Source organism: Grus americana, chromosome 5 (genome assembly GCF_028858705.1).
Source record: "Grus americana isolate bGruAme1 chromosome 5, bGruAme1.mat, whole genome shotgun sequence".
Classification (NCBI taxonomy): Eukaryota; Metazoa; Chordata; class Aves; order Gruiformes; family Gruidae; genus Grus; species Grus americana.
Window position 1 is genome coordinate 1,951,955 of NC_072856.1, and position 25,079 is coordinate 1,977,033.

General features: G+C 64.0%; 3 protein-coding genes across 13 annotated transcripts; 1 reads left to right on the forward strand and 2 right to left on the reverse strand.

Annotated features, from left to right (window-relative positions):
* The first annotated feature begins 1,793 nt into the window (after positions 1-1,793).
* On the forward strand, positions 1,794-9,039 carry VPS37C (VPS37C subunit of ESCRT-I). Of its 3 annotated transcripts, XM_054828188.1 has the most exons (7): positions 1,794-1,820; positions 1,906-2,364; positions 3,598-3,706; positions 4,570-4,685; positions 4,764-4,935; positions 5,327-5,409; positions 5,670-9,039. In XM_054828188.1, exons 4-7 carry the CDS (start codon positions 4,593-4,595, stop codon positions 6,384-6,386), a joined length of 1,065 nt encoding a protein of 354 aa, XP_054684163.1. In that variant the 5' UTR covers positions 1,794-1,820; positions 1,906-2,364; positions 3,598-3,706; positions 4,570-4,592; the 3' UTR covers positions 6,387-9,039. The 3 variants fall into 3 exon arrangements, with proteins under 3 accessions (XP_054684163.1, XP_054684161.1, XP_054684162.1); XM_054828186.1 differs by lacking the exons at positions 1,794-1,820; positions 1,906-2,364 and adding an exon at positions 2,610-2,655; XM_054828187.1 differs by lacking the exons at positions 1,794-1,820; positions 1,906-2,364 and adding an exon at positions 2,824-3,395.
* A 60-nt stretch (positions 9,040-9,099) lies between these two features.
* Positions 9,100-14,809, reverse strand: CD5 (CD5 molecule). Of its 3 annotated transcripts, XM_054828177.1 has the most exons (10): positions 14,357-14,809; positions 13,275-13,313; positions 12,641-12,916; positions 12,489-12,551; positions 11,915-12,223; positions 10,758-11,042; positions 10,368-10,499; positions 9,875-9,928; positions 9,404-9,526; positions 9,100-9,227 (listed from the first exon to the last, which is right to left on the reverse strand). In XM_054828177.1, exons 1-10 carry the CDS (start codon positions 14,406-14,408, stop codon positions 9,142-9,144), a joined length of 1,419 nt encoding a protein of 472 aa, XP_054684152.1. In that variant the 5' UTR covers positions 14,409-14,809; the 3' UTR covers positions 9,100-9,141. The 3 variants fall into 3 exon arrangements, with proteins under 3 accessions (XP_054684152.1, XP_054684150.1, XP_054684151.1); XM_054828175.1 differs by having other exon boundaries at positions 9,157-9,526; XM_054828176.1 differs by lacking the exon at positions 13,275-13,313 and having other exon boundaries at positions 9,157-9,526.
* A 3,329-nt stretch (positions 14,810-18,138) lies between these two features.
* On the reverse strand, positions 18,139-23,954 carry CD6 (CD6 molecule). 7 transcript variants are annotated; one of them, XM_054828167.1, is made up of 13 exons: positions 23,720-23,954; positions 22,258-22,335; positions 21,376-21,447; positions 20,914-21,222; positions 20,499-20,798; positions 20,281-20,349; positions 20,009-20,149; positions 19,715-19,843; positions 19,515-19,622; positions 19,345-19,425; positions 19,023-19,217; positions 18,583-18,681; positions 18,139-18,452 (listed from the first exon to the last, which is right to left on the reverse strand). In XM_054828167.1, exons 1-13 carry the CDS (start codon positions 23,772-23,774, stop codon positions 18,355-18,357), a joined length of 1,734 nt encoding a protein of 577 aa, XP_054684142.1. In that variant the 5' UTR covers positions 23,775-23,954; the 3' UTR covers positions 18,139-18,354. The 7 variants fall into 7 exon arrangements, with proteins under 7 accessions (XP_054684142.1, XP_054684139.1, XP_054684143.1 ...); XM_054828164.1 differs by having other exon boundaries at positions 18,583-18,747; XM_054828168.1 differs by lacking the exon at positions 22,258-22,335 and having other exon boundaries at positions 18,583-18,747.
* Positions 23,955-25,079: the final 1,125 nt, after the last annotated feature.

The following is a 25,079-nucleotide window of genomic DNA, read 5'->3' on the forward strand; positions in this document are numbered from 1 at the left end:
CCTGGGCTCAGAAGGAATGTTCAACCAAAACCGCAAATGAACTTGGCCAGATAATAACAAAAGGTGAAACGTGACAAAGGATCAGGATTGCCGAGATCAACCCCTTTGCACATGAGGGGTTTGGGGGTTTATTAACCTTTGGCTGATTGTGCGTTAATTTGCTCTCCAGCCTTACATCGCCACCCTTCCACTTCGGCTGCGCTAAAGAATCCGCAATGTCTCCATTTCACCCCGAAACACTTTCCGAACTGCAGCTGCGTTTCCTTGGGGTAGTAAGACTTCAAACTGACCTAAGCTGGCTCTGTAGCCGAATGCTCCTTACCGAAAACGTGTTACTCCCTTCTGCCAGCTCTGTCCATGGCCACGGGCGCTCAGTTGAGCCAGAACAGCCCAGGCTGGTGCACACTTGAAATTCGGTACTTGGTGTAATTTGAATGCTTACCCATTTTCAGTCATTTTGGCTCGTGGTGTGTGTTGGATTTCAGCCTTGAGTCTTTCACTTGATAAAGTAACTGTGATGTATCGTAATGACCAGCTGAAACCATCTCTTATTCAAATTATATATAAATATAATAAACAGATAATGAGCACATCCTTCAACCTTAACTAGAAAATACTCATATATCACATTTTTGATTGCTGGTAACGCTTTATCATTTAACTGGATACTTCTGGGTTTCCTCCTTCTTTGCAAAGAACAAATTCAAACACAACTTAGTTTATCCACTATTCAGTCCTTACACTTTAATATAAATTAACTAAACGTGCTCCAGCCCTTCCGCGTCCGTGGAGACTGCTTCTCAAACAAGCCTCAAAAATATCGATCTCCCTTTGGAAAGTCAAGTCCCTTTTCTTGCAGTTAACATTGGGGTTTGACCTGTTATCAGCCACGTTATGAACAAATTGCCCTTGATTAAACCGTAGGGTACCTATTAGGATTCTTATGACTCATATTTCTTATACAATAGTCAACAAGCCTCACGTGGCGTGTGTCTCCGGCAGGGACGAGAGGTGCCTTTCCTCAGACATGTGCCTGGATCGCGGCACTTTAACAGCTGAGTGACCTTGCCCCCAGCCTCTCCTTTGCGCTCCTCTCTCCCCTCAGCGCCTCCAACCCGTCTCATCCGGCAGCGCGGAGCTTTTCCCCATCCTAACGCAATCCTTCGCCCTGCTCCCGCCTGCGGGAAGGTGGAAGAAGGGGTGGAAAAGCAAAGGGTGGCTTCACGAGGGGATCAGAGCTTCCTCTGTCTCGTGCTGCTCAGGAACTTCCCTGTTTCACGCGAGGAAGAGCTAAGGCAGGTAGTCAAGAGCGATTTGCTTTTATCTCTTGGCTCCAGCTATGCCACTTGGAAAACAAAAAACAACCGTTATATGAATTTTTGGCACGTTGCTGAGGTCTGTACGCACTGCCTTGGCACAGTGATCTCTCAGCTAAACGCTCTGTATCCACTATCTCATCTTCTCTACCTCTCTGGCCTCTCTTCTCTTCCACTTCCATCAGCTTGTATCCTCCACCACACCTTTACTGCCACTTACCTCGCCACGCTTGCTTTGCCTCCCTCCCTTTACCCGTCAAAGAAGTTTTAATTTAATTTTCATTTCTCACAGGGCTGGACTTAGCAGGATTACAGCCAACAGAATTCCAAGTCACCTGAAAACGACAGGCGTTGGAGTGCCTGTAACCCCAGCTGCTACCCAGCACGAGACAGCCAGCGGAGAACAACGCTGATGAGGTCGTGACAAGGCAGAAACTGCTTTAAATCTCACCGTAAATCCAACTCAAACCCGCTACGCCTGAATTTCAACCAGCTGCCCGCTCTGTACGCGACGGCTAAGCTTCGTTGTAATGCTCTCCCTTTTAACTCTTGTCATAATGATTAATCTCGCCTAATCTTTTGTCTGCAGCTCTACAGCTTTCCGCTTTTCTGAACGAGATGGTGAAGACAAAACTGTCCACGCAGCAGCTGCCGCTCAGGGCTCACGTGGAGATTTTGAATAAAGCCGCAAAAGAACCGCAGAGCTGCTCTCACCACTCCAAACCTCCATGGCGGGCAGGGTGACTGAGGGAAGACGCGTTTGCTGGCAGCCGGGAGGAGCAGCTCCTGCTTTACTGTCCCTGGGCTGACAGAGCTGGTGCTCGCAGCGCTCAGGCCGGAGTCGGGCGACGTCGCTGCCGGCCGCACCCAGGTTAATTGCTGTGGCGTTGAAGACCAGATCAAGACGCATCAATAATAATACTAAATAATTTACCAGACTGACAATTCTCCTAGGTTAAGCGTAAAAGAAAAGCTCAGTTGGAGTCAATTCTAAAGGAACTGGGGGAGGTACCCGAGCATCAAGGCAGGCCCTGCGTGACACAAACAGGTAAGACATGAAAGCTCAAGGAGAGCTACACCGGCAGGAAAAGACGTAGTATTTATTTAAAAAAGACATACAGTGTTTATTAAAACCAGACACGGTATTTATAAAATACCGCCTCCCTGCAGGGGAACGCTGACCCACACACCCGGGCCGCACCACCCTCCGCCCGCCTGCCCGCCACAAGATGGCGGCGGCGCGATGCCCCGCCCAGCCCTGGCGGTGGTACCGCCCACTTCCGCTCCTGCGCCGGAAGCCGGAAGTGCGAGGCGGAGGGAGGGTCCCGGTTACGCGGCGGTGAGTCCCGGCCGGGGGGGCACGGAGCCGGTAACGGCCCCCCCCACCCCCACCCCCCCACCCCACCCCACACACACACCCACACACACCCACACACACCCCTCCTGTCTCGCGAGGGGAGGCTGGTCCGACCCGCCGCTGCCCCCGGCCCTTCCGGTGACCGATTGCAGCCGTTACCCGCCGGGACCTCCGGGCTTGGGGCGGGGGGAGCCCCGTTCCGCCCGTTCCGTGGGCCGCGGCCTTCTCGTTGCCGTTCCCCCCCCGCTCCTCCTTCCCCCGGGACGGGCCCGGTGTTGGCGGAGCAGCCTCCGCCGTGTCCCGGTTGGAGGGTGGCCCGGGCGGGCCTCGCTCGGTGCTCCCGCAGGCTGGTGGGACGGGGAGGGCTGGGGCGGGCGGCCCCGGGCAGGGAGGGGCTTTCCCTAACCGGGAAACCAGCGAGGCGATGACCGGGCTGTGGGCAGCCCCTCTCCGGTGTCCCCCAACGTTTCACCCCTCGGAGAGGCAAAGTGTCGCTTCACCGGCTGCGTCTTACCGGAACGCTGCTAAAAACCGACAAAATCCGTGAAGCGAGAGCCCCTGCCCCGTGCTGGCGCCTGGCTGGAGCCGGGACAATGCCCAGCTCTTCACCTCCACCCTCCTGGGGACCATCGGGCCGCTTCCCACAGACCATCCGTGAGCTCCGCGCCCCCACGGCGGCGGGGATTGACCTTCCCGTTCACCGCTTTTCCCTCTTACACTCTGTGAGCCTCGTTAATAACGTTTTAAAACCCCCATAAGTTTATTTCTGTTTGCAGGGTGATGAATTTACGTACGTACGTACTTAGTATGGGAGTTAATTTCCCTGCTTTTAGGTGGTTGTTACTCGGACGGGTTTGGCTGGATCCTGGGTGAAGAGATTTGGTAACCCTGAGCCTTAACTTCATCATTCTGTGTTACGTGCAGAGGCTGACGCAACGTTCCCACAGCGATATTCTTGGGATGTTTCGCCCAGGTGAAAGGTAGAAGAGCCACGAGCAATTAGGACGCCGCTGAAATCCCCGTCAGCTCTTTGGTATGTCCCTTTCCCTCTCGGCAGGAGTGCTCTGCTCCCGTGTCTCTCACCTGGTTTTTGGTGCGTTCCCGCGTTATTGCACCCCACATTTTCAAACCTGTGATGCGAACATCTGATATTTGCTAAATATTATCGGACAGCCCGGATTATTTGGAATAAGTCATGGGCGTAGCACAGAAAATCTATTATTTCCCTGATTTTAGTGATATTTCACGAATTTTTAATGTCACAAGTATCAGATCAAGTTCCCCACGTAGGAATAACGCCATCACTTAGGGTTTTTTGTAAGGGTAGCAGCAATAAATGAGGGAAACGATGGCACCATGTAGCTAGTAAAAGAAACAGAAAAAACCCGCATCAAATGAGATGGAAGCCGGGAAATTGGGGCGGTGACGAAGTGCCAGAAGACACGGGTGGCGACGGTGGTCCCACCAGTGACCGTGGGCACGGTCGGACGCGAGCAGATGCCGGGAGGTTTGCTCGGCAGAGCAGGAATCTGGAACAGGAGGGCGGAGTGAGAACCAGCTGGAGTTGGAGAGTCAGGGTGACGTCCTGCTATCGAGTGGCTGTGAGTAGGTGTTTCCTTGACAAAACCATCTGGCACACGCAAGTAATCCTTCCAAATATGCTGCGAAAAGGAAAAAAAAGTCAGTTGCCAAAGCAGGAAGGAGTAGATATTTTCTGTTTTCGTTCTCACTCTGCCCTCAGTCTCACAGATTCTGTGTTGCACAGGGGAACCTCTCCGGCGTAGCTTTTTTAAGCAGTTTAGCAAAGCTGGTTTTAAATCCCTAATAGGATTAGTACCTATTTGCAGTTGGCTTCAGAAAACCTCGTCTTGATTTGACTTCCTTTCTTTGTCCTAGGAGTCTGCAGCTCCTCTGGAAGGATGGACACGCTGAGGAACCGGACAGTGGAGGAGCTCCAGGAGCTGCAGGAGAATGCAGAGGAGATCGAGCGCCTGGCCCTGGAGTCCCAGGAGGTGCGTGCGGACGGCGTCGACGCGGGCTGGGCTTCGTTAGCACCTCGCCTGAGGTGACTCTCGCGTCTCCTTCCGCAGGTTCAGGAGCTGCAGCTGGAAAGGGAGATGGCCCTGGCTGCCAACCGGAGCTTGGCCGAGCAGAACCTGAAGTTCCAGGCGCCACTGGAAACGGGACGCACGGACCTCTCAAACAAATACGAAGAGCTGCAGAAGCTGGCTGAGCGGTGTAAAGAGCAAAAGGCAAAACTGGGTGAGCGTTTGCAAACCTTGCAACCTTTCCGACGGAGTCACGTGGGCTGTAGTTAGTACAGCATCCTTCCCTTTTGCTTCTGCCTACCTTGGCCGTGCTGAGCAGAGAAACTCTCTAGAGCGATGGCAGAAAGGACTCTGCTGCATATAAAATAATCTATATTCTCCTGTTTCCTGGTCAAACTCGGTTGGACAGATGAAGGATGCTGTCCCAGGAAAAACCCTTCTAGTGCAGCAGTGTCTCAGGTTCTTTCCTCTTCAGATTTTCTCCTTGCATCAGCATTTTCCAAGGCAGGACGGCACTCCTCTGAGCGTGCAGCAGGACCGTGCGCTGATGGTTTTGCCCCGTTTTGTGTATAACGTTTCGTCTGCTGCTCTCTCTGTTTCTCCAGAGAAATTTTCGGCAGCAATGCATCCTCAGACCTTGCTGGATCTCCTGCAGGTGGAAAGCCAGAAAATCGAAGAGGAGTCTGAGGTGAGCTTAAGGTTTAAATCCATTAGCAATTCAAGTGATTAGTCCTCGAAGACTTGCAATTACACTCCCAAACCTAATCCCTTAAATCGAGGATTATCTCTTTGTAGTTTGGCATTCTTGCTCCAAAAAATTGGATTGCCCTTTGTTTGCTTGTGCGCGGTGCGATGGTCCTCTGCGAGCGAGACGTAAATCCTAAGCTGGGCTTGGGGAAGAAGACCAGAGGGACGCAGTGTTGAACCCAAGGCCGTCTTCTCTTCCAGAAAATGGCCGAGAAGTTCCTGGAGGGCGAGGTGCCCCTGGAGACGTTTCTCGAGCAGTTTTCCGTGATGAGGAAGTTGTCCCACTTGCGCCGGGTCAGAGTTGAAAAGCTGCAGGAGATACTGAGGAAGTCGGAAGTGTCGCAGGAGCCCGGCAGGGACTCTCAGCAGCAGCCGCCTCCTCGCGTACCTGGTCCCGCAGACCCGCCGAAGCCACAGCCCTTCCCTTCGGGGGCTCCTTCCTTCCCTTCGGGGGCTCCTTCCTTCCCGTTGCCCTACAGCCCAGCCCCAAACATGCCGGTCGGCCCCACAGCCCACGGAGCTCTCCCTCCTGCTCCTTTCTCTGGCTCCCCAGTCACCGCGGGACATGTTGCTTCCTCTCAGCCGAGCACCCAGCCCGCTTTTCCCTATAAGCCTCCTCCAGGTCCCGGATACCCACCGGCGCAGGGTGCCAGCTCCTCGGGAGGCATCTGGTCTCCGTCCAGGGGCCCGCCTCAGCCCCCATCGTTTCCTCCCTCTCACCCTTCTCCACCACCCAAACCCAGCTACCCTCCCTACTTCCCCCCTGGGGCAGGGAGACCGCAGTGCCCCTACCCGACCCAGCCTCCTCTCCCTAATTTCCCAATCCCCCCGCAACCTCCATATCCTCCTGCAGCACTCCCACCCTTTGGGTACCCCCCACCTCCAAACCCTCAGCGTCCCGCTTGGCCTGGCTACTAAATCAGGACTCCTGGGCAAGCGTCCTCCGCTGCTCTCTCCTCTTTTTTTTTTTTTTTTTTTTTTCCCCCTCCTTTTGTGGACTGAGGAAGAAGAGGAAGGCGAGAGCATCGCTTTTCGACCCATCGGCGTGAAAGCATTACGTGGGATAAGGTAGCGGCCACGGGGGTCGGATGGGCTGACGTTGCCCCCGTAGGCTGCAGATCGAGGTTGAATTTGCGATCATCGCTGGTGGGTTGAAGCTGGTGGGCTTCCAAATCGGCTCGTCCAGGCTCTGGCGTGACATCCAGGTTGTCATCTAGGTACTACTCGGCTGGGGTACGGCGGGAACGATGTGCGCTGATTGCAGCCGCCGAGAGCCAGACCACCCCCCCACCGTGTGTGTGTGTGTGTGTGTGCGCAAGTGTGCGTGGGTGAGCGAGAGCGCTCCGCGTGTGCCTGTCGTTTGCCACACGGGTAACGGATGTAGTATCGTAATGTTAAGCCTTTTCAGGGGTGTTTAAAAGAGACGGTGGGAATCTCTGACAGTATTTCTGATACAAAACGCTCGCTGCTTTCCAAGGATCCTCCTGGGAGTGAGAGACAGAGCCGGCCCGGCTTGTGGATGATTCGTAACCGCTTGCGGCAGGGAGAAGCAGCTTGCTCGCCGCTCGGCTGAGCCAGACCTTGAGATCTGTCTGTGTTTTTACGCTGGCGCAGGCTCTGCTCGAGCCGTTCCCAGCCGTGGCTGTCGGGTCAGGCTTCCCCCGGTGAAATTACCAGCGTGCTCCGATGGAGAGGCGCTTCCCAACTCTGTCGGGTTCGGGTGCTCCCACCTCACCGGGGAGCAAAAACCTCTTTACCGCTGCTTCTCATCCAGCGTAGGAGCCTTTCCCAGCCTGTGCACTGTCTCTCCGAGGGCACGGAGGCTCTGGTAGCTCCCCAGAGTTCAACGCGTAGATATTATCCGTCCTTTTGAAGTAAACCGAGCTGGCACCATGTCTCGGGGTGCTGCTGCTTTGGGGGCACGTGTCTCGGGTCTGAGGGAGGAGCGGGAATCGGTGCCTCCCGCCCAGCTCTGTGAAACGTCGGGGGCTCGGCAGCCTCCTGTATCCCCAGCCTCTCCCGTGGGTTATTTTGGGGTGCTACGGGCTCCGGCCTTCCTCACGTCCCCCTTCTCAGGAAACACTAGGTAACGGGAGGGAGCAGCGAGCTAATGGAAACGGGGTTTGCTTTGCTCAGCACTTTATCCTACGAATCCTGCCTGCGTCCCTGTAAGTTATTTGTAAGGAACAATTACTAATGGACTAGAACAAGGCAACTGCTTGTGGGGTTTGATGGAAACAGTTCCGTATCTGGTTAATTACAGTAATAAAACTTGATGAATTGCACGCGGGGTCACGGCAGTGGTTGCTTTCGGAAATGATGGGGCATCCAACTGACATTTTCTATTGATCTTTTGATGCCCTCCTGGTGCCTTTACACCAACTTCCTCTTGATTTTTGTCAATAAAACCTTTCACCCCCTCGCAGGACCATCTTCTTCCAACTCCTCTTTCCTGCTCTCTCGTTTTCATCTTTCCTAAGGGGCCCGTTCGCCTGCGGCCCTTCTGCATCAGCCCGTTTCTCCCCTCTGGCACCGTCCTGCGTTTTCCCTCCCCGACTGGACAGTAGACGGTCTGAGGGATAACACTGGTAGCATTGGAAGGAAGAGAACAAGACATAATTACTAGAAAAAAAACCCCCCAATTTTAGTACAACAGTTATCACTTATTAAATATCTCAGATTTTTTCTCAGTATTTCTACCCTCCCTGTGCTGCTCACGTCTGCGCTGTGCTTTACAGGTCTGCCCCAATCTTGCGCCATCCCACGCGAATGCAGCCGAGCGCGCGTCTTCGCAGACTCTCCGGGGAACCCGGCAGACGTGGGTCTCGCAGTCTTTCTCGCGAAGCTCAGCACCTCCGGTATCGCAGCGCTTGGCAGACAGCGGCCGATTTCGCTTTCGGCCTGGGTGGGAGGAGGAGTGCGGTTATCCCGGTTTTGAGAGACGGAGAAGCCAGCAAACCCCCTCCGAACAGGTTCGAGCGTGGTTGCTCTGCTCTCAGTGCAGATCCGAAGCCTGCTGCAACACAGCTGCCTCTTAGATTCATACAAATAGCTTAAAAAAAAAAAAAAAACAAAACGCCTCGCACTCTCCCACAAGGGAGGCTCAAAAGCAAGAGGAAGCTTTCTCAGAAAGGTGCTCGGGTACCGGGGCACAGCCGAAGCCGAGCCGGGCTGGGTCGGAGCTGAGCGACGCGTGCTCGGTGCCCGGTATGAGCGGTGCGGAGGAGCACGGGTGGATTTGGCTCCGATTCCTGCTGGGGGGGAACCCGACCCTGGAGATCTCTCATCGTGTTTGGGAGGGATGCGGGCAGGGTGAGCAGCGCCGGGTTATGTCATCTCTTCTGTCAGCTTCGTTCAGTTCCTCGTCACGGGAGGGTTTGGGTTGGAAGAGACCTTCAAAGATCATCTTGTTCGACCCCCCGCCACAGGCAGGGACGGCTCTTGCTCGGATCCGCTTGCTCAAAATTTACCTTTCCTGTGCCGCATCCCACCTCTGCCTGCAGGGCGGGAAGGTGGCTGACGAAGGAAACAAGGTGGCTTGCCAAAAAATGCAAGAAAAGCCGCTAATTCAGCAGTTGTACAGCTTTGCTGTCGCGTGCGTGACCGCGCTGGGTGGTGGGGGGGGGGGGGGGGGATGGCTCTTCTGGGGCCCAGGGCAGCCCGAGGGAGGGGGTCACACTCTGCGGGCAGAGTGCAGGTCGTAGTCGCTGTCGGAGGAGTTGTCCGGAGGGTTGGAAGCTCTGCTCGCGCCTTCCAGGGCTGCAGGGGAATGGATGTGGCTCATTACGGCGGCTGGGGGTACGTCCCGGCGCAGCCCCTCGCCCGGCGTCGGCAAAAGTCTTGCCGCGACGCTTTTGCCCCGGGTGGTTCGTCCCCACCGGCGCGTGCGGGAAGGGAGAACGGAGGAGCCGTCCCCGGCGTCCTCCTGCGCTTACCTGGGTAAGGCGAGAGGTAGGAGCTCTTCTGGGGGGGCTGAGCGTAGTCGTTGTCCCCAGCCTGCACCCGGTGCCCCTCCGCCCGCGGCCTCGGGGTGACGGTGCTGTTGCGGTGGAAGGAAACTGGAAAGAGGTGGTGGGAGAGGAGTCAGGATCGGGGGGCGACGGGGGGTACGGCAGCAGGTTCGAGGCGACGCACCCACCCCGCCGCCCCGGAGTGGAACGGGGCTGAGTAAAATCGGGACCCGCTCCTGTGCCGTGAGCCGGGGTTCGGTGCTCCCGGCTGAGTTAATATCGTGCCGATGAGTCAACGCGGTGGCAGGAAGCGAGAGCCGGGGCTGGGTACGAGCCCGCTCGCACCTCCACCCGCCGGCCCCTGCTGCGGTCTGGGGGCGAGTGGCCCCCGAGCCAGCCCCAAACCCAGCCCCACGGGGAGGGAGGGGGGGGTGTCACCGCCGCGCTGCTCCTCACCCGTCTGGTTGAGTCCCGTGGGGCCGATCCACTGGCGCTGCTTCTTCTTGGAGACTGGAAGGCAGAGGCGGGCGGTGGGAGGGGGATCTCTCCGAGGACCTGCCTGACGCCCCTGCCCCAAACATCGCTCCCTCCGCCTGCCTCCCCCCCGCTGGCCCCATATGCCATCCCAAATAATCTCCCCTGCCCGGTAATCCCCCCGCCGTCCCCTGAGACCCTCCGCCTGCTCTTTTGTGTCCCCTCGGTGCCTAATCCCCCCCCCCGCAGCCCGCACAGCGCACCCCGCTCCCCCCTCGCCACCCCCTCTCTGTGCCCACCCCGCGTGGGGCAGGCTCGGGGACGGTGGGGCAGGGGGGATCTGCATCTCCCCCGAGGAGCTGGGGGGAAGCGGCGGGGATGGATGCACGGAGCTGGCAGCCCTGAACTGCCACGTGGTGATGGCAGAGGAGGAAGAGGAGGAGGAGGAGGGGAGGCTGCAGAGCTCGTCACCTACTTCTCTTCATCAGCCTCCTGTAGGCAGGGGGGCCGCAGATGAGCAGAAGGATGCCGAAGAGAAGCAGGGCCAGGCAGATGCTCACGATGGTGCCAGGCGCCGTGCTGGTGGGCTGCGGCTTCGAGTCCTGACCTGGGGAGAAGGACGGGTGTCACCGGATGAGACCCTTGTGCCCAGGCGGAGGCTGACACCAGGAGCTTGAGCACCCGGCTCGAGGAGCCCCGGCAAGGCTTTCCCCATCCCCTACCCCAAACTCGCACCCTCTGCCCGTTCCCCAGGCGTTCACGCGTGGAAATCCCAGCTCCCGCGATCAGCCGGGGCCGCCTGGCACTGGGAGCGCTGCTCGTACCCCACGGTTCCCCGGGGATCGAGCCCGGCGCGGCGGCTTACACACGACTCTGGTCCGGGAGCAGGTCCGGGGAGCCTCGAGGCTGGCGGAGCAGAGGTGCAGGGTGGGGGCCCTGCAGGTGACACCCATCGAGCGGGGGTCCCGGATCTCGGCGCTGGAGGAGAGGTTCCCACACCGCAGCTCCTGGCATAGCTGCCCGCCCCACTTGGTTCGGTGCACCCAGCTGTCGCACAGCACCCACCACTGGCCCTCGTGAAAGACCTCGACGTCCCCTTCGCAAGGCGTGGGGCCGGCCGCCAACCTCCGCAGGGCCTGGGGCTGGGAGCCTGGGGGAGAGAGGCAGAGAGGGGTCAGACCCACGGGGAGACATCGCAGGTGGCTGACGGGGCTCGGCGCGCCGTCCTCCTTCCCCCAGGACCTGCTCGTGGCACCGGGATGCTCACGGCAGCGCGGCTTCAGCCGCACCAGGGCCACGCGTTGAGGAGCTTTGAGCCGTCCCCGTGGGAAACGCGGCGGGGAAGGCCGCTCTGCCAGCTGCTGCCGTGCAGCCCCTTCAACCCCCAAATCCCGCAGGCGAGCATCCAAGCCCGGGCAGATGGCAGGATCCGGAGCAAGCCGCCTCCTCGCCCCGCGACTTGGCTCTCCATGCCGCGGTGCCGGCACCAAGCTGCTCCGCAGGGAGATGCTCGCGGCAGGGAGATGCTCACGGCGAGCGCCCGGGAAGCGTGGACGAGCAGGGTGCTGGCCTTCACCGGGATGCCCCACACGGCTGTGCCGGGTTTCGGGGTGCTAACTTGGCGCTTGCTGTGCGCCGCGCTCGCTCCCCGGCTTTTCCTACTTGCAGCGCTGCTGCATTGAGAGCTCGGGGCTGGGGGTGCCGCTGCCAGGAACCGAGCGCACCGGGGAGATTTCCTGTTTTGCCTTCGCACGCAGGAGAGGAAGAGTGGGAGTGGGTGGATGGGGTGCGTGGGGCGGCCGGGGACGGGGCTTGTTGCCTTCAGCCGCCCGGCCAGCCTGCAGCGGGGCGCCCGGCCAGCCTGCAGCGGGGCATCCAGCCCCCCCCCCCCCTTCCCCGGGGGGCTCTCCCACCTCCGCACGGAGGAAAGCAGCCTGTGGCCCCCGAGAAAACCCAGCCGGGGCTGGGGCAAGCGGGGGGGAGCTGGGGAAGGAGAGGGGCCGTGCCGGGGCAAGCTCTCACCGGAGCAGATGATGAAGGCAGGCGCTTTCCCCTGCCAGGCGCGGGTCTTGTTGAAGCAGTCGAGGAGCAGATGGCTCTCGCAGGGCTTCACCACCTCCCACCGCACCGGCAAGTGGCTTTCCCGCTCCGGCTTGGCGTGGCCGTGGTCGGCGATGGCGGAGCCGCAGTCGAGAGCCTGGCAGATGCGGGTGGTCAGCCCCGGTGAGATGTCCAGGCTGTCCGCCACGGCCCCCCACAGCCCCTGCCTGTGCAGCTCCACGAAGCCCGAGCAGACAAAGTCCCCGTCCACCAGCCGCAGCCTGGGGGGTCCTGGTGAGGGATGGGCGAAAAAGCATCTCGTTACAGACCGGGGTGACGTTTCTTTCCGTTATTGAGCAGAAAGTCCCCGAGCCCGCCACATCTGAAGCTTAATTGCCCCGTCGATGCTGCGAACATTATTAATGAGCTGTGGCTATCTCGTAAGGCGGGGGGCAAGTTTGCTTTGCCGTGTGTGCCCCCCCCCACCCCCGGTTTGACCGTTGCCTCTCCGCTCCCCTCCGCCATGCCCGAGGCCGGGCAGGGATGGAGGTCTTACCGGGGGGCTCCGTGGTGGTGGTTGGGGGTGCTGGCGGGGGCTCGGGGGTGGTTTCCACTGGCTCTGAAATGAGAAGAGAGGGGCCGGGTCGGGGCGGGTGGTCCCCGGGGACGGGGCGGGGGGGGGACGACAGGGTGGGGGTCCAGGCTCACCACTGCAGGTGAGGACGGCGTGCTCCGTGCAGTTTGCCAGCACCCGGCCGCACCCCACCGCGGTGGCCGCCGGCCCCAGGCACCGCAGCGTCGACACGTGCGGCTCCTTCCCGCCGGTGAGGACGATGCGGGGGCCGCAGCCCAAGCGCTGGCAGATGCCATCCACGCCGGACTCGGTCACGCTGTCCCGGCACACGCGGGTCCACTTGCCCTCCCACTTCACCTCCAGTATCCCGGCGCAGCGGCAGCCGCTGCCGGTGAGCTGCAGGCTGGGCTCTGTGGGGAAAGCACGGGCGTTAGGGGCTTTCCTTCCCTTCGCGGCGTGTTTTTCCACCCAGGGCTGGAAAAGCCCTTGCCGGCTCGTCTCCGCAGCCCGGCACGCCGCTCGGCACCGGCGTGCCCCACGATGGCAGCCGGGGCAGGAAGGAAACGGGGTGTTGGGGGGCTGCACGGGCAGGCGGGAGGCTTGCGGGGCTGAGCTGGGACACCCGGCTGCACGGAGCCCGCGATGCAGCAGAGCCGCCTTCCCGGCCGAGGCAGCTCCGGCAGCCGCCGCGCTAACGAAGCCGCAGCCAAGGAGCTGCTAACGAAGCTGCGGCGCGGTCCCCGAGACGCTGCCCCCACGCACGCTCACCTCCAGGGCTCGGGGCGGCTCTTCCGTGGCCGGGGAAGGCTGCAAGAGAGAGGGGGGACGGGGCATCAGTCCTGCTCCTCGCCCCGGGGGAGGCAGGACCCCCCCAGCCTGCGGCAGCGGCTCCCGGCTCTTGGCCTGTCGCCGGTTATTTTGGGGGAGAAAGACGATTTTGGGGGCCCAGGTCAGCCTTTCGTCAGGGTAAAGATGCTGCCGGTGGAAGGGAGCCGGCGATGGCGACCAGGAGCTCCCTGGTCGTGCCACATTCTGCACCGACCCGGCTGTGATGCTGGGGGGACACTTCTGTCCCCAAAACTCAGCGGTGGGGACAGACCCCCCCCGGCTGGCCCCATGCAACCGGCCATAGCGCTGCCTGCCAGGCTGCCCGTCCGTCTGCGGGTGGGGAATTATGGCTGAAAAAAGACAGACGAGGCTACCCGCTCGTTACCGCTAACTAGCTAGCATCGTCACCGGTGGGAAGGTGCGGCCAAGCAGCGGCGGATGGTGCCACCATCACCGCGGCGGTGCCGAGCGGCTGCCCGCTGTGCCATGTGGACGAAGGGGCGGCTGGGGACGGCGGGAGCTGGCAGGGAATGAGGAGGGGCAGCTGGCTGGCTGCCCCCCAAAACCCGTAGGCTCACCGCCGGGGTGTGACCAGCATCCTGGGCACCCCCAGAGTTGGGGCGACCGGATGAGCGTGGCTCCGGCCGGGGCGTGCCCACGCTCCCCTTGTTGCCCGCGTTCGGTGTGGTCTCGGCAGCCTTGTCGCTGGTCACCGGCCCCTCTCCCCCTGCCTGGCCTGAGCCCCCGTGCTTGGGGCTCGCCCAGGGTGGGCACGTGGGACCCTGCCGAGCCCATGGCCAAGGGCACGGGGCTGAGCCCCCCCAAAACATGCCCAGCTGCCTGGCAGCAGGAAAACCGGGGGGTTTTCACCTTGGGATTTTAGGGATCCCCAGGCTGTGGCGAGCTGGGTCCCCCCCGGGCTCCCCCGGCACCGGAGCCGCCGGCACGGCAGGTGCCCCCCGGGTAAAGCAGCCACGGCCCCAGCACCCCCCCCGCCGGGCTGAGCCCCCCGCCGTACTCACCCCACGTCCCCAGCCAGAGCAGCAGGTACAGGACAGGCTGCCACGCTGCCATCGGCACGGCCGGCCGCCTCTTCCGCCCCGGCGCTGGCGGCTGAGCAGGAGGCTGCCGGGGACACCGCCACCTCTGCCACCCGGCCCGGGGAAGGCAGGCGAGGGGGGACAGGCAGGAACAGGCTGTTTTTCCTCCCTCTGTGGTTTTTCTGCGTCACGTCTGCGCTCGTTTGAAGTCTCAGCGTGGCAGCTGCCTCCCCAGGTCCCGCTGAGCACGAGAGCAAGAGCAATGGGGAGAGAAACCCAGGGGGCTCGGCCCCCATCGCCTCCCCATCCCGGGGTACCCCCAGCAGCCCCCCCATCCCCGCAGAGGGTGTGAGCCCAGAGGGATGGTGAACATACCCAGTACCGGGGGGCGGACCCCCAGCTCTCCCTTGCGTCCCCACAAACCTGCCAGTGGCCGGGTCAGAGCCCGGGGTGCCGAAGATGGCACCCAAAGGAGAGCTGGGGGACACGAGCTGGGGGGCACGGGGGGGGTTCCTGGGTGGCTGGACCCAGCAGCGTCCACCGGGGGGAAACCTCAGCCCCGGTGGCAGCTCTCTGCTGGTTTTGGGAGCCGGCACGCTGGATCGCAGCAGGGAAAAGCGGTGACGGCCACCAAACCCAACAGCCCAAGCTCCCACGAGGGCCAGATCCCACCCTCGGTGCTGCGGAGAGACCTGCGGCCGCTCTCACGTAACGTCGGTCCCTGCCAAAAATAGCTTCCACATGCCCGCAGCCGCTTCCCGCCTCGCTCCGGCATCGCCCCGGGTGCACCACTACCCTCACTGCCGCCTGCGGTCACCGGTCGAGGCGAGCGGCATCGCTGCAGAGGGACAGGAAACGTGTCGTGCCGGGTGCTGCCCGCACCGTCCGGCTCCTCCAAGGAGCTGATGCCCGCCGTGCCGTGCCGTGCCGTGCCACGTCGTGCCATGCCAAGCCGCCACGTGCCCCGCAGGCCACGGCAGCACCCGAAGCGCCGCGATGGCCCCGCGGGATGGGGATTGGGGAGGTTTCATCCAGACGTGTCCCTGCTTCTCGCCAGTCGCTGGCACCCCAGGGACGCCGTGTAGCCCTGCAAGGGCACGTGGGGCACAGGCGGCGATGGACCGGGGAGAGGAGAGGCGTTAATTGATCGTGCCCTAATTAATTCCTCCAAATCCAGGTCATGCATGCTAATGAAGGCAGATGTTTTCCATTGAGCCGGTGGTGTTTCTGCTGAAAGGAGAGCGCCTGGCTGGTGCCTGGGGAGTGCTGCTGGGGGGACTGAGCTTCCTGGGCAGCTCTGTGATGTTTGGGAGACCCCCCCCGTCCCCTCCCGCTGCCACCACCCTGGGCTGCCGCCCGGAGCCATGGGATGCTCTGGTCCCCAACCCCAGAGCAGAGGTTCAGCTCCCCTGGGAGTTTCCTGCCCCAAAACTCTCTCCGGGTTGAAGATTTTCCATGACTCAAGAGGAAGCTCGCTGGGTGCGGTGGGTGGCGGGTGGCTGCGGGCTGCCGGGCGCAGGCAGGGTCGGGCAGAGATGCTCGGGGAGGTCAGGCAGAGATGCCAGGTGATGCCGGCAGCGTGACCCCACCGTCTCCAGCCAGGCCCTGGCATCCTCGGAGGTAACCCAGCTCGGCAATCCCCTCCCAGCTCCTTCGGCTTCTTGCAGCCTCCGCATCCCCTCGGTCAGGCAGAACGGGGCCGCTGCCTGCCCCTGCCTGCACTGGGCAGCGCTGAGCCCCCGCAGCGTGGGGCTGTGGGTTGCTCCCCGCAGCCTCCGCTTGTTCCCACCCCCTCCTGGGGTGCTGGAGGTCCTGGTGCTGCCCCCCACGCACCCACGGGCTCTGGGCTGGTACGGCTTTTGGATCCAAGTCCCCCCCTTCCCATGGGACTCAGCTGGGGCCGCACCGGGGCCAGCCCCGGGGGAGCTACGGGCAGGAGCTGAGCCCCTTGCACCCCAAATCGACCTGAGATCAGTGATTGACCTCAAACATCCCAGGGAAAGGTCCACCTCCCCCCCTCCCCATTATCCAAGGGTGCCTGACCCCCATGGACGTGGGGTGCCCGGGATCCGGACCTCCCCTCCGAGCCGCGGCTGGCTCTGGAGGCCCTGAGATGCCGCCGGCAGGATTTGTGCCGTGGCTCGGTTAGAGCATCCCTGCTTGCTGCCAGCGATGCGAGCCAGCTCAGCATCGTCTGCGTGCTGTGACAGATAAGGATGATTATCATATCTTTCCGGAGGGGTTGGGGTGGGGGGGGAGCGCTGGGACGTGCTGCCGTGCTGCCTGCCCGTGAGAAGCCTTTTAAGAGGCAGGAGCTGCCTTTGGTGCGAGCAGGAATGGGCTTGTCAGCTGTCAGCGCGCCGCTGTTATCCTAACGATGCTGGAAGTGGCATTTCCCAGCGCCTGTCACCCCGTGCGGGAGCAGCAGCTCCAATAAACGGTTGGCACCGATGTACCTGTCTTGCGGCTGGACATGACACGATGCCCTTCGCCCCATGTCCCAACGGGAACCAGGTTATATCCCCCCCCCCACCGAGGGCATCGGTACCCCCAGGGCATCGGTACCCCCAGGGCATCGGCATCCCCCGGGTCGCTGCCCGGCTGTGCCACGGTCCAAGCGGTCCCCGCGGCCGCCATTGCCATCACCTCCTCCCCAGCCTCGCCGGCACGGGGAGCCGGGAGGGCGGCTGGGGGTACCCCCCGTGCCCATCCCCGTGCCCGCTCCTGTCCCCGCTCTGCTCGCAGCAGCCGGTTCCTTGCTCTCGCCTCGCTCCTCTCCCCTTTGTCTGGGGCTTTGTTGCTATTTTGGTGCTTCCTCCGTTGTTGCGGCGTGGCCCCTTTGTTCGGGGCGCCGGAGCCTCTCGCCTCGGTAAACAGCTGAAGGATGTGGCAGGGGGCAAATTTTCCACGGGGGTGGGTCTGAACCCCAACCTCCGCCGAGGCTCCACCTCGGCACACCCCGGGGAGATGGAAACCCACGGGTGGGTGCCGGGGTGGGAGACGCGCCGCGGAGTTTGGCTGGCCGGTAGAAAGAGCCACGCGGGTTGCGGGGAAGCCCCCCAGGGCAGGGGGATGGGGGGGGGGGTCCCAGCCCCAGGGGTGAGCCCACCAGTGTCCCTGTCCCCAGGCTGTGCCCGGTGCAGGGTGACGCTGCTTCCCTCGGGCACCATGCTGGCTTTCACCCCGGCACGGGGGATGCTGGAGGGGGGTATTCCTCCCTCGGGGGCCGTACCCCCTCCCCGAGCTCTGCACGAGGGGGACGGTCCTGCCCTGGGCTGCGTCCCCCCTCAGGGATCGGTGTCTGTCCCACAGCCCCAGGCCGGGGTGAGAAGGGTCCGGGACCCCCCCCGCACCGCCATACAGCACCGTGCGGTGTGCTTGGGATGGGACCCCGGTGCCTTCCCTGCCAGCACCCCTCGAGCTCCCCAGCCAGGCTTCATGGGCACGGTGGCCAGTGTGTCCCCGGGATGGGGAGGACTGTGGCATGGTGGGGTGCAGGGAAGCTCGGGGTGGGGGGGCTCTGTATCCATCGCTGTATTGGCACAGAGCGTCGGGGACGGCTGTGGGCCACCACCGCCCCACATCCCCACCACACGCCTCCCTGGGGACTGCTGGCCATCGCCCGCCCGGTGCTGGCAGGAAGGGACATCTTTGGGTCACCTATCCCTTGCTATCCCACGGGCGACCGGGAGGGAGCCCTTGGCGACCCAACCTCGCCGCGGGGCTGGTGACCAGCCACCCCTATGGCCGAGGGACACGGCGACCCGCTGGGAAAAGCTTTTAATGGCAGCATGCAGCTCAGCATGCAGCTCGTACAGCATCCCCCGGCTGCCGACGGGACCGGTGCTCATGCCCCGGCACGGAGGACTCGGCCAGAGAAGTCCAGAAGAGACGTCGGCAGCGGGATGGCGAGTCCTCAGCCGCGCGTGGTGCCGTGTCCCCCCCTGCTATGCCCCTCTGTCCGTGGCGGTCGGGCAGCCTCAGTAGGCAGAGCCCTGGATGTCATCGTAGTCGCTGCCCTCAGAGGAGGTGGGGTCCTGTGCGTGTCCCCCTGGGGGACAGGATGGAGCCGGCCAGCCTGCGAGGGAGAGAGACCGTCAGGCAGATGGGCAGGGAGCAGGAGGAGAAGGATGCAGCGGGCAGAGGAGCCCCGCACACACCCCCCCCCGTGCCACCCTGCTCCTGCCCTGCCAGCGCGGGGTCCTCACCGGGGTGCGGGGACGGGTCCCTGGGCGGCTCCATGCCCTGCACGTTCTCGTACCACTCCCCCGAGGAGGTGCTGGAGCTGTCGGCGGGATCGGGGTCTGCTGGAGACACAGGTACGCAGGGGTGGGAGAGCGCTGGGACGGGCACGCAGGGCATTGCTGGGGGAGCTGGGGGGAAACAGGGTGTCTTACCGGCACCTTCCATCCCTTGGGGTCCTCCGCCCCCATTCCTGTCCCCGGGGCTGTCCCCATCCCTGCTCCCATCCCTGGGATCCCCCCATTCCCATCCCTGGGGCTGTCCCCATCCCTGGGGTCCCCCCATTCCTGTCCCCAGGGCTGTCCCCATCCCTACTCCCATCCCTGGGGTCTCTACATCCCTGCTCCCCTCCCCAGGGCTGTCCCCATCCCTGCTCTGGTCCCTGGGACCACACAGCGGTGCCCACCCGTGCCGGGGTAGTCGGTGTAGCCGTGGGTGATGGGTGCTGCGTGCTGGTGGGTGCCATCGGTGGGGGGCGGTGGGCAGACCCAGGTGTGCGGAGGGTCCACGCTGCCGTTGCAATAGGGCTCGGTGGCAGAGGAAGAGGAGGTGCAGGAACTGCTCGCCCTGCTGCGGGACGGGGGACCCAGCCTGGCCGGCACTGCGGGGCACAGGGCTCAGGTCAGCCCCGGGGGGGGGCAGGATGGCCGCTCGCCCACCCACGGGCAGAGGGACAGGCAGACAGCCGGTGCCGCAGGACAGAGGGACGGGCACCCCTCACGTCGTACCCTCCGCAGGGAACGGCTCCATCCCGTCCTGGCTGGGCATCAGCGGGACCAGCTGCTCCTCGGGCTGCCGGCGCAGCGAGTCTGCAGGGAGGGGGGGGGCATCAGCGGGGGCACCCCGGGGCACCCCGGGGCAGGATGTTGGGGGTCCCGGGGCAGGGTGGGACGCTCACTGTAGAAGGTGGAGAGGGCCACGGGCGGCTTGCTGCTGAAGTCGTAGTGTTCGTAGTCGGAGTCGGAGTCGGAGTCCTTGGCAGGGGGACGGGCTGTGACCGGCGGGTCTGGGGAGCAAGATGGGGACGGGGCAGCCGTCGTCAGCCGGGACATCCTGCCCCGCAGCCCCCGGGGTGGGCCGGTGACCTGCCGGACTTACCTGGTCCTTTGGGAAGGCTGGGGGGCATATCCCTGTAGTCGTTGGAGATCCCGGTGGGCACGTCGGGGCTCTGGGCGCTGTGGGTCACCAGGACCGGAGCGGCTAACCCGAGGGAGGACACGGCGTGGGCTGCAGGGACAAAGGGGGGGTGCGCCCGCTCAGCGGCTCCACAGTGCAGCCGATCCCACTCCCGCAGCTGAGCCGACCCCCGGGAGCGGGGTGACCCTGGCTGGGCTGGCAGCGTCACCCCCTCCGCGGCCAGAGCCTGCCATGCCCCCGCGGGGGGGTCCTTACCGCTCATCTTCCTCACCCTCAGCAGGGCGGCGGTGAAGGCCAGCACGGTAAGCAGGAGCAGCGCTGCTAGGACCAGGCAGAGGACGAAGAGGAACACGTGCAGAGGGGACTGCGCCCCCGCAGCCAGGGAGCCCCCGTCAGCTGAGACAGAGAACAGACACAGCTCGTGACACCTGGCGCGTCCTTCCTCCAGGTAAGGGGGGGGGCGAGTTGGGTGCTCCCTGCAGCCCCCCCCCAACCCGGTCACGGCTGAGGGTCTGCAGGACACTCACCGCTCAGGAGCGTGACGTTGCTCGGTGTCACCGTGGCCATCGGGGTTGGTGTCTGCAAGCCCTGGGAGCCTGGCGGGGGGGGGGGGGGGGGGAAAGGGACGGGGCGGGGGGGCCGGGCTGTAGCTCATCTGCAGGGGACCCCCATGGCCACAAGCAGGCGGTCAGCCCCCCAAAGCCACGGGGCCAGGCCGGGGGTGGTGTGTGGGGGGGTCACGTACCATTGCAGACCACACCGACTGCCTGGGACTGGTGGCAGGGAGCCGATTTGTTGTAGGTCCAGCGGCAGTGGGCCAGCGAGGGCTGCTGGCTCTCGCACTGGTAGAGCATCCTGCCGGGCAGCGTGTGGCCGAAGGAGAGCTGCCGGAGGGGTTCCCCACAGCCCAGCGTGCGGCACAGCACGCTCGCCTCCAGCTTGTACCACGTGCTGTCGCACACCGTGCTCCACGTGCCGCGGAAGAAAACCTCGACCCGGCCGGCGCAGCCGTCCCGACCCCCGGAGAGCCGCCACTCCTGGTGCTCTGCAGGCAGAGACCGGAGCTGGGCATGCGCTGCCTGCACCCTGCCTGACGTCGCTGCCCACCTGATCCCAAACCCTGCTTCACTCCCGCCGGACCCGGCGCACGCCGGACCCACCTGAGCACACCACGCCGGCATCTTCCTTGTGGCTGCAGTCGTGCTCCGGCGCGGCCGGGCAGTCCGAGAGACGTTCCTCGTGCCCCTCGCATCCCACCTCGTCTCGGAGGATGGGTCCGCTGCCCCGGCCGAAGGCGGCAGCGCCGTGGATGCGCACGGCTCGGCCGCACCGAAGTTGCCGGCACACGACGTCGGCGTCGGCCAGGTCCCAGGCGTCGTCGCACACCGTGCCCCAGGCTCCCGCCTGCTCCATCTCCACCCGGCCCTCGCACCGGCTCCGGCCGCCGACCAGCCGCAGCGTGCCGGGACCTGGGCGAGAGGCGGGGGGGAAGCGGTGAGGGGTGACCCTGGCGCTGTGCCGCGTGGCGGCAGCAGACGGATGGCATGCCGTCGCCCCCCAGGGTCCCCCCCTCCCCACCGAAATGCGGGTGCGAGGATGTCCCTGGCCCCTCCCGCGCTCACCTGGTACCGCCGAGACGTTTCCAGTCCTGTTGTGCGCCGGGGTGCTGGGAGACGCCATCAGCTCTGCGGGGGCTGCAAGGAGGAAGGGGCAGGGGGCTATGAGGGGCTGAGCCCGCCAGGACACCCGTGTTCCCCGCCCCCGTCCCCCTGCCCAGGGCCAGGTGACTCCTCCGAGCAGGGCAGGCAGCGGCGTGGCGGGAGGATGGAGCCGCTGGCTGCCGGACAGACGGACGTGGCCACCCGACGGACGCGCACCCGGAGCCCAGCGGAGAGCTGGCAGCCGCCGAGGTGAAAGCCAGGAGCGAGGGCAGTGGGTATCAAGCCAAAACCGCCCCCCCCCACCACCACCACCACTTTTTTGGCTCAGCCCCAGCTCTCCTGGCAAGGTGCGGGGACGCGGCGAGGAGCAGACGGACTGGCTGCCACCGGCGCCGGAGGCGAAACGGGCTCCTCGCCGTCCCCGTGTCGGCGGCTGGGCGCTCGGCGGCTGCCAGGTGGCAAACCGGAGGGACGCGGGTCTGCCGTCACCCCGGCACGCAGCCGTGGGGAGGGCAGGGAGGGTGGGGGGCAGACGGGGAGGGGTGCAGGGATGTGCACCCCAGTGTTCCCTCCCCCAAAAAAGCGATGCTGCTCTGGGGAAGGGTGGCCAAAATGGCACCCCTGGGCTGCCACAAAATGGGCGGCAGCGGCAGGGAGCCCCCTCAAGCCCCGGCCACGTTGGCACAGCTCTCTTGCACCCCTAAAATTCAATCCCCATGTCCTCACATCAGCCCTCCGGGAGGGAGAACCTACCCCGGGGCCAAATCCTGCCGTGGGGTCTGCTCATAGGGCGGGGGAGGCAGAATCTGGCCCTAAATATGACGATGCCGGGACACGACTCACCGGTGGGAAAGCCGAAACGTGGGGGGCCGTCGTGTACCCGGGCTGCTGCCGACGCTGCCGCATCCCGGCTCGCCGCCCCTGCCAACGGAGAGGGTCTGCTGCCCGCTGCCCGCTGCCCGCACCTGCCTGCACCGCCCCCCCACCCCGAGTGGGTGCCACAGGCGAGTGGGTGCCGCTGCCAGCCTGCTCTCATTTTAGGTTGCCCCGAGGACACGGCGTCGTTTTGGGGCACGGGGGCTCAATCCCCTCCTCCCCATCCCCTCTCTCTGGTCCCTTTTGCCTCGACGCGCGTCGGCAGCCGCTCGCCGGGCTCCCACGGTTATCGCCGGAAAAATTCGCCATTTGGCACCTTCGGGGTGAAGAATTCACCCCCACGGGCGAGGCGAGGTGCGTCGGCCATCACCGCCACCGAAGTCGCGACTTCCTCTCTACCCCGACTGCGCGGGGCGCGATAACGCGATAATTGCAATAATGCTTTTTGACCAAAAATGGGCTCTTTTTCGCGATCGCCACGTCAACCCGCCGTGCTGATGGAGCCAGCTCCCGCCTTTGCCCCCATCGATCGCTGCGAGAGGCGTCTATAGCTATTTGGGGGGGGGGGGGCGGGGGGGCTGGTGGGGTGCGTTGGGTGGGTGTCCTGGGGGAGCCGGTGGGCTTCACGGGAAAACATCACCTTAGGCGTCGGGTGCTGGCTTAGCGTTAAAAATACGAAAGGAAAAGTTAAGGAGAGGGGGACGTGTCGGGGAAGGGCCGCTCCGTGGGGGGGGGGTCCCGGTGTCGGGGAGCACGGTGCCTCGAGCACGGTGGCAGGGCGCAGGCAGCCGGCAGCACGTCGGCGAAGGTGCGGGAAGGAGCCGTTAGCGGAAATGAGGGTGATGGCGACCGTTCCGCCGTCGATCAGAGGCGTCGAGGTTGCTTCTGGCAGCCATTTCAGGTGTGAAACCACCCTAAACCCTGCTGGGCCGGCGGGGTGGGGGGGGAGCAGGTAACATCATCCCCAAAAACCATCCCGGGGTGATGCCAGGTGACACAAGCAGGCAGGATGGGTTTTTGGCCCGTGCCCACCAACACCGGCAGAGCATCGCCCTGTCCCCGCGGGGGTGGGAGCTGGCGGGCAGGATGGCCCCGAGAGCCCTCGTAGGGTCCCCAGCGTCAGCAGCCCCCCCGAGCAGGGACCCCCTTCCCTTGCTCCCAGCGGGCAGGGAGAGGCACGTCGAGGAGGGGCGGAGGTCGGACCGGCCATGGCGAGCGCCTCGGGAAGGAGAAAAGCTCGACTTTGCAGAGCTGCTCGCACAGCACCCACGCTCAGCGCCAAACCACCGCCGGTAACGTCCGTGTGCGCCGGCGGGACCCAGCCCGGTGATGCAGGGGGTAACCAGCTCCGAAATCAGCAGAGCCGTCGTCCTGCGGTCCCGGCACGCAAAGAGGGACGGGAAAGGAGAAGTTGGGGACCTTGACGTACCTTGTCCGGGCGCCGCGGCGAAGAGAGCCGCCAAGAGCAAGCAGAGCCCCTCCATCCTGCTCAGCGGCTGTGGGGCAGCCCCATGGCGGGTGGGGAGCAGGGGGTGGGGGGGTCGGGTGGTCCCGTCCTCCCGCCGCCTCTCTCAGCGGCTCGGGGACATGGTTTGGATGCGGCCCCGGCGCTGCCTGTCGCTTGCGTGCTCTCGGCTCCCGGCTTGCGGTTGAAGGGCGCAGGAAGCCAGCTCAGCACTGTGGGGCGGAGGAGAACGGCGGGGTGGCTCCATCCTGCACGCTCGAGGGAGGGGGGGAGGGAAGCGGGGGGTCGGGCGGAGGTGGGGTCCGTTCGGGGACCACACCACGCGCCTGCGGCGTCCCTTGGGGCGACGGGAGCCACGGGGACCTGGTGGTCCCATCCCAGGTGATGCTCAGCTCCCCCCCCGCCCCACGAGATGCGGGTCTTGCGGGAGCCACGAGCTGCAGCTCCCGGTGTGCCACCATGTCACGGACGTGGGACAGCGTCACCGGCAACACGGTGGGACTCGGACTCCCCCGAGCTCTGCGACCCCCACGGGGTGATGGAGCAGAGCGTGGGGCTCCCTCCTTCTCCCCCCCATTTTCCAGGGCCGATGTGGGCAGGAGGACGCTTGCGAGGTCACGGGCAGGTGTGACACGGCCGGCGCCTTCCCACGCTGCTTATGGAAGGGTCCTTCACCCTGTGGCACGAGAAACCTGCAGGGGACAAGCCGTGGTGACCCCAAAGACGTGCCGCCCGGCTCCCCCCCCCCAAGCCCCGGCAGGAGGGAGGCCGGCGGCAGCAGGGACGTGGGCATCACGAACAAGCCGGGTCCCAACCCCAGCCGAAAACACGGGCTCCGGCTCCTCCCTTGCCCGGCTGCTGGTCATCGTGGCGTTCACCAAAACCCTGGTCCCTCTGCCAGGTCGGGCTCGTGGTGGCCGGGGGCCGTGGAGATGCCGGGGGCTGTGGCTGGGGGACGCTGCCCTTGGGCTCTGCCCCTGCCCCGGGCAGCCCCCGGGGGCTTGTGTGGGTGGGAGGGGGTGCGCAGGCGTGGGGGAGCTGGGGGACGCTGGAGGGGCTTGAAACTCGCGTGGGCTGGGTGGGAGTTTGGGGGTGCGGAGGGCTGGGGGGGGGGGGTACGTGCCCTTTGGCTCACTCCCCTGAACTTCCTGCCTTTCTCAGCTACTAATTTTTTTTTTTTTAATTTTTTTTTTTTTCCCCCCAAACTTACAGAAACCTAAGAGCTTTGCGCTGCCTGTCTCGCCGCTGAGTCCGGTGGAAAATACCAGCGTGCGAGAGGCAAACAGGCACACGCCACCCTCCCAGCCCCGTTTCCTTAGGAAAT